Below are 13,756 nucleotides of genomic sequence, written 5' to 3' on the forward strand. Positions count from 1 at the left end.
GAGATGTAAACAGTTGTTTATGTAGATTTTTTCCATATAAACAAATTGAAGGTTTCTGCTTGTTCACACTAAAACCATGAATTATGAATTTCGCTCCATTTACTGTTGATGCAAATGTTCCCTTTTAATTAAGCAGGGTATATTAATTAGAAACAGCTGGTCATCTGTTGATGCATTCATTTGCCCATTGCCTGCTCTACATACATATAATTTGACTGTGTCAGTCTGAGGAGCAATATTAATCTGCGAACAGTGGGGCGAGGTAAGCATCTCTGCTTCGAACAAGCGTGAGCAACACTAAGAATAGCATCCGCCCAGGAAAGAGGGGGAGAAAAAAACACGGCGAAATCAAATCCTTCATCTGAGGAGGGATGTGATCATTTATAGCATTTTTCATGCTTCAAGCGAGAGCCTCAATTGGCTTCATTTGGGCAAAAACCAGTGAGTAAATCGAGCAACGGCTTATTTTTCAAATACTGTCTGTTTGTGTTTTCTTTCGGCGTTGAAACGTCCTCGTTCAAAAGAGCTACAGGAGGACACCAACTCCGCCGATAATGATCTCTTTGTTATTCCGGGAGCATGAAAGGCATTTTTTTCAGAGTGATTACAAATGCAATAAAAGTACTGTACACTGTGCATGCTCTTATCTCAGTCTACCTGTAATTATCTCTATATAACATTAGAATAAACCCAAATAAACATAAAGTCAGTGGTCAGTGAGAGTGTCTACCTGTAATTAACTCTATATAACATTAGAATAATCCCAATATTTACATAAGGTCAGTGGTCAGTGAGAGTGTCTACCTGTAATTAACGCTATATAACATTAGAATAAACCCAAATAAACCTAAAGTCAGTGGTCAGTGAGTGTCTACCTGTTATTAACTCTATATAACTTTAGAATAAATGCACATAAACATGAAGTCAGTGGTCAGTGAATAAACATAAAGTCAGTGGTCAGTGAGAGTGTCTACCTGTAATTAACTCTATATAACATTAGAATAATCCCAATATTTACATAAGGTCAGTGGTCAGTGAGAGTGTCTACCTGTAATTAACGCTATATAACATTAGAATAAACCCAAATAAACATAAAGTCAGTGGTCAGTGAGAGTGTCTACCTGTAATTAACTCTATATAACATTAGAATAAACCCAAATAAACCTAAAGTCAGTGGTCAGTGAGAGCATCTACCTGTAATTAACTCTATATAACATTAGAATAAACCCAAATAAACATAAAGTCAGTGGTCAGTGAGAGTGTCTACCTGTAATTAACTCTATATAACTTTAGAATAAGCCCAAATAAACATCAACTGAGTGACAATGTCTACCTTTAATTAACTCTATATAACATTAGAATTAATGCACATAAACATAAAGTCAGTGGTCAGTGAGAGTGTCTATCAGCAATTAACTCTATATAACATTAAAATAAACCCAAATATACATAAAGTCATTGGTCAGTGAGAGTGTATAATTGTAAAATGGTTGTACAGCATTATTCCATCTATAAAAGGCCTGCAGTTCCCCCACATAGTGAAGGTGGGTTGAGATTTAGCACCCAAAAGTAATAGCACCCTTCCTGTGCTGAAGTGAGGGGGACAAAAAAAAAAACCTGTCCTGCATTAAGAAATGTGTACAGCCCAATATGGCTAATCTAGCAGCTAGACAGCAGATAGCAGATGGCATATAGCAGCCAGTACATATCAGCCTGATCGAGGTCCTGGATCAATCTGCTGTAAACATTAACAAGATGTCATCTGGGACAGAGGGAACGCTAAGAAGAAAACAAATCAGATGCTGGAGCCTGCGAACACTCCCCATAGTTCCTTAAGCACATGAAGAACGCCTTGACAGTGAAGACTTGGGGCCGTGGATTCAGAACCTTTTTCGCCTTTTGTTTGATGTTTTTTTTTTTTTCTACATCTTAATAAACGAGGAGATTTGTGAGGCCCTTCGCAGCGGAGCAATGTTCAGCCCTGTGCATTGCGCAAGAAGGAAAATAAGGAATAAGTGCCAAACGTACTGATGTGTCAGGAGGGAGAGGGGACGAAATGAAGTGATAAAAAGAACGGCATGCCTCCTCGGGGCGGAGCGGGACACAGCTTAGCGACTCCACTTCCACGCAAGCCTGCATCTCCAGTGCATTTCTCATTCCTACCCTCAAAGAGCGACACAGGCCCACTGCAGCACTGCGCTGTCTGGGTGGCTTTGTATTAAGGACTGTTTTAGAGCATTTTTCCCTCTTCTTCTCTTATTTCTTATTCGTCTCTGTTTTCCTTTTTTTTATTTTTGAGGGGGGGGGGCTCATTTAATTAGCGGCAAAAATGATTTCAGAACATTTTCCCCAGAAAAAAAATAAAAAAATAAAAAAATAAAAGCTCTCAGGGGTTAAAATCAGCCGCACATTTTCCTTTCAGCATCTTTTCTGCAATAAAGGATAAATTATTTAAAATAACACGACCTTTTATCTCACACCCTTTGAAGGCGGCAAATTAAAAATGTAAATTGAGGTGCTAATTAATATGCAAATATATTCATTCCCGGTTAACAATTAGCAATTAAACCTGCAGTGTCTAGAAAGAGCATGGACAAAATTAGTAACTTAATTTATCATTAAAAAAAATTAAAACATACACAAAATTTTTAATTGACTTTTAAAAATGTTTCCCGTGTCTTTCCCTCTGTCTGCTCATCTGCTCAGAGATGTGCAGGAGGACGTATATTAGAAATAAATGCAGTGCTCTGCAAAAGTTTTTGAAGAAGCTGCTTATCTGGGCAGTAAGTGTTTATCGGCTCAGTAAAACACTAATAAAAGAATAAACACTAATAATAACACTCCTACAGAAAGTGGTGGTGGTTCTCCATCACTGTGTTCATCATTAGAACATCTCCAGAGTTCTCCTCATGGAGTCTAGTACTATTTAGAGTTCTCCTCAGATCAACACCTGGTTTGGTAAATCAGTCACAGATCTCACCTACTTTCTTCAGAATTAGATATTATTGTTCCTTTTTACTGTACGTCAGTAAGAGTGTCTACCTGTAATTAACTCTATATAACATTAGAATAAAACCAAATATACATAAAGTCAGTGGTCAGTGAGAGTGTCTACCTGTAATTAACTCTATATAACATTAGAATAAACCCAAATAAACATAAAGTCAGTGGTCCATAAGAGTGTCTACCTGTAATTAACTCTATATAACATTAGAATAAAACCAAATAAACATAAAGTCAGTGGTCAGTGAGAGTGTCTACCTGTAATTAACTCTATATAACATTAGAATAAACCCAAATAATCAAAAATCCAGTGGTCAGTGGTTTATCTTTATAGGCCTAAAGCCTCTACATAGTATTGTATACTAATATATACATAAAATACAATACATATACATCTAAAATAATAATAATAATAATAATAATAATAATAATAATATATATATATATATGTAGGTGTAGTGTAATGTTAATATAAGGCAAAACCCAGTGATTAGATGAGTGTAAGAAGGTCGTGGCTGAGAAATAAACACGTCTCCTTTTCATCATCAGTGGAGCAGTGCGGTCCAGAGGGTGTGAGGCGCATTAAAGTTTAACAGTGTGGAAGTTATTTATACTTGATGGTGTTTAGATATGAGTGACTTTTCCCCGCGTGCTGGAAGGAGGATGGTTATTACATATCAGAGAGGCAGGAGCTTTCTGATGCACTGAAAGCAGCCAGAGAGAGAGAGAGAGAAACTGAGAGAGAGAGCGAGAGAGGGGTAGCCGGAGCTGCTTTTACTCCAGTGGGGGAACGCTTTGGTTTGAAATACAAACTTCTCCCAAAACCTACGTCTCGTTCGGCACATGTTAAAACTTTTGATGGTGCTTTCTCGACTTCTATAGCGACCAGCGGCTCTGTGGACGCTCCTGTTACTCCTCTCACTTTGTCACTGATGAATAATAATAACGCCTCTCTAGAGTTTCCAGCAAGAGCTGGATGTGAAAGCTCGGCAGCAGTGGCTGGGCCTCAGTTCTCCTGCGAAAGCAACAGATACACCGGGACCAGGAGCTGATGGTCATTATCATTTACATAATAGACTTAAAAAAAGGCTTCTTTAAAGGTTCTTCAGTAGTTATAGATACAGGAGAACTGCTGTGGCAAGCATGGATAGAAGGACCACTTTTGGTTCCACTTTTGGGACCACATGCTGATCAGCATTATTCACTTTACGCCCCATATACACTTAAGAAAGGCATCTTCAAAGGTTCTTCAGTAGTTCTGAATACATGAGAACCATTAATGCATGTCAGAAAACCATGCACAAACTCTTCTTTGTGTGGTTATATGGTTCTTCTGATACAGTAGAACCACTATGACAGCTTGAAGAACAATTTTTGGGTCCATATGGGACCACAATCTGAAGGCATTCTTCTTTAGCAGTTCTAGATACAGTAACCCCCCCTTCACAGCTCAAAGAACCTTAAAGGCCCCTTTGGTTAAATGGTTCTTCTGTTCACACTGGACAAATAAAGGTGCTTCAAAGGGTTCTTTCAGTGATGCTAGAGAAGAACCACCTTTGGGTCCATATGGGACCACAAGCTGATGGACAGTATGTACATTAAGAAAGGCATCTTTAAAGGTTCTTCAGTAGTTCTAAAGACACAAGAACCATTATTACAGATTGAAAATACATGCATGCATGTCACACATTTTCCCGGTGTAGTTAAATGGTTCTTCCGATACAGTAGAACCACTATGATAGCTTAAAGAACTATTTTTGGGTCTATATGGGACCACAAGCTGATGGGCATTATTTACAATACACTCCATATATTCTTGAGAAAGGCATATTTAAAGGTTCTAGTAGTAGTTCTGAATACAAGAGAACCAGTATTACAGATTATCCCCTATTGGCTGGTTAAATGGTTCTTCTGATGTAGTAGAACCACAATGACAACTTAAAGAACCACTTTTGGTTTCACATGGGACCACAAGCTCATTATTCACTTTACACCCCATATACACTTAAGATAGGCATCTTTAAAGGTTCTTTAGTATTCTGATAACATGAGAACCCTTATTGCAGATTAAAAAACTATGCATAAACCCCTCTTAGTGTGGTGATACACTAGAACCACTATGACCGCTTGAAGAACCACTTTTGGTTACATATGGGACCACAACCCAAAGGCATTAATAAATTAAGCTCCTTAAATTCTTGAGAAAGGCTTTTTCAAAGGTTCTTTAGAAGTTCTAGATACAGTAGAACCAGCTCAAAGAACCTTGCACAAATGCTCCTTTGTCTGGTTCTTCTGTACACTCTGTACAAATAAAGGTGCTACAACGGGTTCTTTCAGCCCTTTGGGTCCTTATGGGATCACATGCTGATGGGCAGTATTTACAGTAGGAAAGGCATATTTAAGGGTTCTTTAGAAGTTCTAGATACAGTAGATCCATTTTGACAGCTCAAAGAAGCTGATGGGCATTATTTACAATACACCCCATATATTCTTGAGAAAAGCATATTTAAAGGTTCTTGTACTGGTTCTAGTAGTAGTTCTTAATACACGAGAACAAGTATTACAGATTAACCCCTATTGGTTGGTTAAATGGTTCTTCTGATACAGTAGAACCACTTAGGACAGCCTCAAGAACCACTTTTGGTTCCATATGAGACCACCGGCTGATGGGCATTTTACATTAGTCCCCTAATGCCCTTAAACTAAGCATCTTCAAAGGTTCTTTAGTAGTTCTGAATACATGAGAATCATTATTACAGATCAGAAAGCCATGCATGAACCCTTGGTTCTTTGGTTAAATGGTTCTTCTTTACACTTCAAAGGGTTTCTTAGGTGATGCCAGGAACCATTTGTAGCACCTTGATTTTGAGGAGTCTATAATGGAACATGTGGTTTTTGAGGGTTCCTTGAGCAACGCCCCAGAAGAACCACTTTTACACTACTAAATAAATCAGCTGCACGCTGCATTACAAGGAGAGCCAGATTAGACACTTTAGGAGGAAAAAAGGTTCCTGTATTAAACAGCGGAACTCTTTTAGATGCCACACTTAATGGACAAAAGTATTGGGACACCTACTCATTCATTGTTTCTTCTGAAATCAAGGATATTTAAAAAAGAGCTGATCTAGCTTTTGTTGGTGTAACAAAAGTCTCTAGTCCAGGAAAGAAGGCTTTCTACTGGATTTTGGAGGAGCATTGCTGTGAGGATTTGACTGCATTCAGCCACAAGAGCGTTAGTGAGGTCAGAATGTTGGATGATGATCTCCAAAACTCATCCCAAAAGTACTAGATGAAGCTCCACCATCCATAATACCAGAGAACACAGGTCTTCCACTGCTCCACAGCTCAATGCTGGGGGGCTTTATACCCCGTTGGCCAGCCCTAAAACTGCCCTAATCCTAATCATGGGCTACGATCGCTCAGTAGGTAAAAGTGGCCCGAATCTAATCTTTCTTTTGGTGAGATGTGTGTTATCTGTGTGGCAGTGTGAACTGCAAAACACAATGAATCTGACATTTTCAGATCCCATCTGGACCTCTTTCATATGTGTGGTATTGAAATCAGATCAGAACACATCCAATACGCAGCAATGCGACGGGAGAATGGACGACAGACAGCAGTGAGGGAGGTGGGATAGTGAGGTAACAGAGCTCGTAAACATTGGGGCACGTAACTGCTCTGTGTTTCAAGGACGTCCTAAGAAAATGGCCAAACTCTACCACAGGGGGTCGCTGCTGCTGCGGCATCAATAGAAAATAAAAAGCTTAAAAGGAAAATTTATCGAAACAAAGAACGCAAACAGAAGAAGTGGGCGTGTACAAATACCACACATTTTTTACAGTGAGCTCGAACACGTTCTTAGTGATAAACCAAGCTGTCAGCCACTGCTCTTTTTAGAAAACGTGTCAGTTTAGGAGCATGAACTGTTCAGACGTATGTGGGATATACTGTAGGCCACATTAAAACGATAGCAGGAACGGCCTAAAAAAACACTGAATTTGGTGAGAATATTGGATTTTCGGATTTTCCTGCTGTGTGAATGTGGAAAAAGAACTGTACGTACACCTCTGAGAATCATTGCTTGCTAAACCAACAAATGTCCAACAGGAACGGCAACCACAAATAAATAAACATAAATAAATAAATAAATAGACCATATATTCTTGAGAAACGCATATTTCAAAGTTCTGAATACATGAGAACCAGTATTACAGATTATCCCCTATTGGCTGGTTAAATGTTTCTTCTGATATAGTAGAACCACAATGACACCTTTTCCACATGGTATCACAAGCTGAACACTTACGATAGGCATCTTTAAAGGTTCTTTAGTTGTCACTTAGTTGAATGTGGAAAAAGTACTGTACGTAAACCTCTGAGAATCATTGCTTGCTAAACCAACAAATGTCCAACAAGAACAGCAACCACAAATAAATATACAAACATAAATAAATAAATAAATAAATAAACAGGGTATTTACTAAGCTTTTGGAGATATGGTCCATACACACTTCTAAGGGCTCTTTGGTACTTCTGAATACATGAGAACCACCATCGCAGATCTGAAAACCATGCATGAACCCTTCTTTAAGGTTATATGGTTCTTCTGATACATTAGAACCACTATGGCAGCTTAAAGAAACTCTTTTGGTTCTATATCGGCCCACAAGTCTATTAATTCACAGGTTGATTTATTTACATTAGGCCTATTTACACCCCCACAAGCTTATTTAAAGGTTCTTTAGTAGTTCTGCATACATGAGAACCATTATTACAGTTACAGGAATATTAAAATAATCTAGATCACATTAAAATGGCAGTGTGCACGGCCTAAAAGACTATATATATATATATATATATATATATATATATATATATATATATATATATATATACATATATATACTGTATGCCACATTAAAACGATAGCAGGAATGGCCTAAAAAAACATTGAATTTGGTGAGATTATTGGATTTTTGGATTTTCCTGCTGTGTGAATGTGGAAAAAGTACTGTATGTACACCTCTGAGAATCATTGCTTGCTAAACCAACAAATGTCCAACAAGAACGGCAACCACAAATAAATATGCAAACATAAAAAAATTTATAAATAAATTAATAAATAAACAGGGTATTTACTAAGCTTTTGAAGATACAGTCCATACACACTTCTAAGGGCTCTTTGGTACTTCTGAATACATGAGAACCGCCATCGCAGATCTGAAAACCATGCATGAACCCTTCTTTAAAGTTATATGGTTCTTCTGACACATTAGAACCACTATGGCAGCTTAAAGAAACCCTTTTGGTTCTATATCGGCCCACAAGTCTATTAATTCACAAGTTAATTTAGTTACATTAGGCCCCGTATACACTTAAAAAAGCTTATTTAAAGGTTCTTTAGTAGTTCTGCATACATGAGAACCATTATTACAGCTAAATGTTTCTTCTTTACACTATAAAAATAATCTAGGTCACATTAAAATGTCCATTAAAACATTAAAAGGTTCCAATTTGGTGAAAAATCGGCCTTGGGCCACTGTACCTGCTGTGTGAACGTGGCCCAAGGCTAAAGTGAAAAGCACTGTACGTACTTTTACCTCTGAGAAACGTCGCTTGCTAAACCTACAAATGACCAGCGAGAGCGTGCAGCAGCACTTAAAATAGAACAGCAACCACAAATAAATAAATATATAAATAAATAAACAAACAGGGTCTCTGCTAAGCTTTTGGAGACCCCAGGTCCATTGCTCAAACCCATTGTTGTTTACCACTCTCCTATGAAGACGTAACCAAAAGCAATGCTGTTTCATCCACTTAGAACATTTCAAAGAAAAGTGAAAGCCCCTGGGTACAATAAAAGCTTTAAATAGTTTTCCACAGCCGTCCTCCAGGGACTACCCTGCCTGAAAATACCTAATTTGATAAATATGCTCTTTAAGCAGCGAGTTCCATTTTGCATAGCCTTATTATGAATTCACATGCAGTCTTCAACTAAATATCCCTCCTTTTAGCCGGTGCTTATCTATACATATTTTACTCTTTTTAGAAAGGGGGGAGGGGCGGGGAGGGGGTGTAGGGGCTGTATTGGGGTGGGTGGGGTGGGGGGGGACCACCTACATTACTTTAAATGCAATTGGTCTCATTAGCACCTCACAGATAATACAGAGAGCGTGGTTAATGTAAGCACTGCTAAGTCTCTAATTTTCAACAAATAATTCTCCTTGATCTAATCGTAAATTTATGCAGAGGGGAAACTGATGCTCTTAACATTGCTGGTCAAAGTAAAATAAGTGAGTGCACAGGCTGAATTATGCATGGGTGTGCGCGAGTGGGTGTGTGCGAGTGAGTGTTAGCGTGCGAGTGTGCGAGTGTGTGTTCATGCCTGAGTGTATTTGATTCTCATTTACTTTCATTCTTCAGCACTGTTATTGTCTTCTTGTGTCTAAGTTCAATAAGACTGCATTAGGCTAATTAACGTTAATATTTTGCTTCAAATTTCACGTCCTTTTAGCTTCTAAACAACACGACCCCAACCCAAGTCACAACCCCTGTATATTAATAATATCAAACATTAGCATTGCATTCCAGTGACTTCCAGTGCAAATATGCTCACGAAACCAGACCTCCGGGCCCTGGGCTGGCTGGGTTTTAACGGGGCTCTGGCCGTCTCACCTGTATTTGGTCCAGGGTTTTCGGGTCGGGCTCCACTCTGTGCTTCCTGCAGCTCTGCTCGTAGGCCAAAATAATCTCTGCCAAGGTTAGACTGTCACCTAAATTAGAAAAAGAGAAATCACCCCGCAGAATAAACGCCTCAACGGCGACGACCTTTCATTCCTTATCTACTAATTTACTGTTTATTGTGTCTTAATGAGCTGTCTGCAATTAGATCTGCTGATGAAAGGACGTGAAAAACGCTCCTTAGTTCTAATGCACTTCTCTTTGCTTCATTAAAGTAAGGTAGATGCATTCTGAGCCGTGAGATTACATCTCAGAGAAATGATGAGTATGAGCTTTGAATCACTCGCGAGTCAAAAGCAAACAAACAAACAAACAAACAGAGTAAACGACTAGTGTAATAAACTGAGCAATATAATCAATAAAATATGACTCTAAAGTTTATCACTGGTGTCATGCAAAAACGGCAACTTTAGGTTTTCAGTTTCAGTTTTCATTTTCAATTGGAGCCAATTATATATGTATATATATATTAATAGAGCTTTTCTATTGGTCCATTCATAATGAAGTAGTGCCAGATTCAAATTATGTCGAAAACTAAAAAATGGCAAAAATGGAGATTGCAGATTTTGCATGATAGCAATGCTATATTGCATATATAATACAATAGCATTAGCTTAGCATAACTGTATAAAGATACTGAGACCTTTAACCCCTGGGGTTAATAATAAGAATAATAAGAAGAATTGTAAAATGATGTATACTGTGATACTGTGTGTTAATTTGTTGAGTTTTCAGACCATAATATTAGACAATATTTCATACCTTTGCAACAGCAGGGGGGTACGTTAGGGTAATTCTAGGGGTCTGTTACTAACAGGGGCCCTAAAAATGTATTGTGTGAGTATTTTGGCAGAGCTGTTAGATTTGTGGGGCCCAGTGTAGTATCTTTTCAAGAAGCTCAGAATCTCTGGCACCATTTAATTCAAACAGTGAGAGTATAAAATCCCCTAAAAACATTTATAAAATTATATTATTGACTGTTTATCAGATTTTTTATTCCCATAAAATCCGTTTGGTTGTTCTACCACCAAATGTTCATAAAGTAGGGCCCCAGTTAAACCCCTAAACTGCCAGGAGGCATGGTGCAAATCCTGGACATTAATTAATTTTAATCTTATTAATTCATCTGTTTCAAAACATCTAGGTCACTGGAGCTGTTAGCTGAGCAGCGGTAATTCTGTGTTATCATGTTTGTGAGGAAAATAAAGAGAATTAAGATTGAGAGACTTTTCCAGCGAATCCAGCGAATCACGTGGCGATGCAGTACAATTTACATGAAACCATAACAATCTCATTTGATGGCAGCTTGTTTATATTGCTCATAGTATGAATAGATTTGTGCCACGTTTTAAATGTTTACATGTAGTCCTGAAAACATACATGTCTAATCAGGGAGTAGAGAGGATGTATTGTAGTTGGCATGTACAGTGGCCTTTAAAAGTATTTGGACATTTACGGTGTATTATGGATTATTGAGCAGTGGCTGGAGTTCTTCTCCAAGCTTTCTCCACACCATAAAATAGTAATATATACTAATATACTAATACAGAAATCTGATACATGACCTGTGTATGCACTATTTTTCAATTCAATACAATTATTACAAAGCAGCTTTACAGGAATACAATCAAAAATATAAGTATGATACACATATTATGCATACACAAATATATACAGATATATTTTTACCAATATTCTGAAATATATACCCATTTCTTTATGATATATGTGTATATATGTAACATATGGATCATATATATATATCATCGCTGTCCCACATAATCTTTATTGTTGTATTTCACATTTTGGTATAATTTGAATTTGCATAATTTGACTTTACATTGTGTCAAAATATCATGATGAACGTACCAACAGAAATGTTTCTAAAATGACTTGGAGTGAAATCTTTTACATTGACTTCCATTAAAAGCTAAGAGGGTTTTTTCCATTTCCTGTAAAGCTGCTGTTTTTTCTATAGTTTTAAATATATGCATTAAATTTATATGATTTTATATACAACTGAAATATATGTCCTGCATTTAAAAATGGCCAATTTCTAATAAGCAGGTATATATGTTATATATTTCATTATGTGACAAATACATTGTTGCTGTGGTCTAATCCTCGTATGTCCAAAACAACAACTTTCTAGGAGAAGGGAAAAACCCTCTTAACTTTCAATGGAAGTCAATATAAGTAGATTTTATTCCAGGTCATTTTGGAGCATTTCTATTGGTCCATGCATTATGAATTCTTTACACAATGTTAAGAACAACTGTTAGATTTAGATTAAGTCAAAAAGTGAAAAACGGTAAAAATTGAGATACAAGGTTGTTGTGTGACGGCGCATTGTTGGATCTGAGAAATCTATTCTTATACACATACACATACATATATGTATTCTAATATATGTAATATACTTGAAATCATGTATCATATTTCTGTATGTGTAAAATTAAGCGCACCATTACATTAACATGACCATTGGTTTAATGGTTAAAGTGTCCAAATACTTTTCAGGCCCACTGCAGAGCTGGAGAATCGGCAGCGAGCGAAAGAGCTGAAGGAGAGATTCTACGGATAGAAAAGCGTCTCACCGTCCCGTAGTGTGTCCCTGCTTTCAGCGAAGCCTGACACCATCTCCTCGTCAGGAGGAAAGGACACATGCTTCCCCCCTCTGCACTTTTTTCCAAACGGGCGCGTCGCCTCTTCTTCCTCTGTGTGACCTGTCATTGTCATCAGCGGCGCGGCCCAGATGTGAGAGGCTTCACTTGATGTAGGCCATCTGAGCGCTGGTAGTCTGAACAGGCACTAACGGCGGTTGACATCCAGTAATATTTGATGAAGTAAACATGAGTCTATCCTCATGGCTATACCCATACCAGCACGGCTATGGAAACATCACCCAATTCCTATTCCGTCTGACAACAAAACCAGTCAATGAACTCCGGGATCCACTTGTGCGAACTGCTCTGTCGCAGTTCCAAAACAGTCAGATGGCAGTTGGAAACTTAAGACCTGTGCTTAACACTTTTACAAAGCAGTTACAGGATACCACAGCATCCATTATTAATGAACCCCGTGCCTCTCGGTGCTGGTGGAACTCCATTTCAACATCAAATATGCACACAGCGATATGCTGTGTAAGAACACAAATGAAATACTCGGATGAAAGGGCATTTTCGAGCACTGTTTCGGAGAAAGACCAAATATAACCTACCAGCACCGCAAAGGATCGCGGCGGAGGGTCGACGCCTACGCGGACAGTAATTGCTAATGTATGTGCGGTCTGAGCAAACAGGATTAATAGGCCGTAATGTTTTTAATGAAACCTGCATTTATATTCATTCCACTGTGCTTCAACTAGGGACGCACCGATCCGATACTAGGATCGGATATCGGTCCTGATACTAAGAAAATTAGCTGGATCGGGTATCGGATAATTAGGCAGATCCATTTTTATGGAACCTCCAGTATTCTAGGACATCATACACATTTATCATAGCAAACAGCAAGTGTAGTTATCCAGCTTGTCTTCCATATAAGGAGAACTGAGAAGGGAGGGGCTGCTCGCTCCTCTTTAGTCTCATAGACTTGAAACCTCAGAATAAAAGTCCTGAGCCCAGACAACACTGTGTATAAATGCACAATTATTATATGTAGTATTATAATTTTATATATAAATATAGAATTTCCGAGCTTCTTTGGAGTTTCGAGCTTTACAGTACATTACTTAATTTCAAGATATTTTAAAAATTATATATTTAGGCCTAAAGTTCACCTAAAAATCTTACTTACTTAGTCTCTCTAAACCTCTAGGTTAGTTATTTCGGGGCAGTGGTGGCGGAGAGCACCAGGCTATTGACTGAGGTCGGCAAGCTGCCACTGCTGGGCCCTTAAGCAAGGCTCTTTACCCTCTTTGCTCCCCAGGCACCACAGCAATGGCTCTGTAGGTACTGTAGGTATGTGCTGCACGGATGGGTTAAAGGTTAAGGCCAAATTCCATATGGTT

At 38.2% G+C, this 13,756-nt stretch overlaps 1 protein-coding gene across 1 annotated transcript in view; it reads right to left on the minus strand.

The window, feature by feature from the left end:
• Positions 1 to 12,477, minus strand: part of LOC140564594 (protein phosphatase 1 regulatory subunit 37) — a 52,918-nt gene extending 40,441 nt beyond the window's left edge. The window contains exons 1-2 of the mRNA XM_072690194.1: positions 12,342 to 12,477; positions 9,679 to 9,776 (exon numbers count right to left, since the gene is read on the minus strand). Coding sequence (XP_072546295.1) covers positions 9,679 to 9,776; positions 12,342 to 12,477 — 234 coding nt within the window. The remainder of the gene's footprint in view (positions 1 to 9,678; positions 9,777 to 12,341) is intronic.
• Between the last annotated feature and the right edge of the window lie 1,279 nt (positions 12,478 to 13,756).

This window comes from Salminus brasiliensis, chromosome 10, assembly GCF_030463535.1.
Source record: "Salminus brasiliensis chromosome 10, fSalBra1.hap2, whole genome shotgun sequence".
NCBI lineage: Eukaryota > Metazoa > Chordata > Actinopteri > Characiformes > Bryconidae > Salminus > Salminus brasiliensis.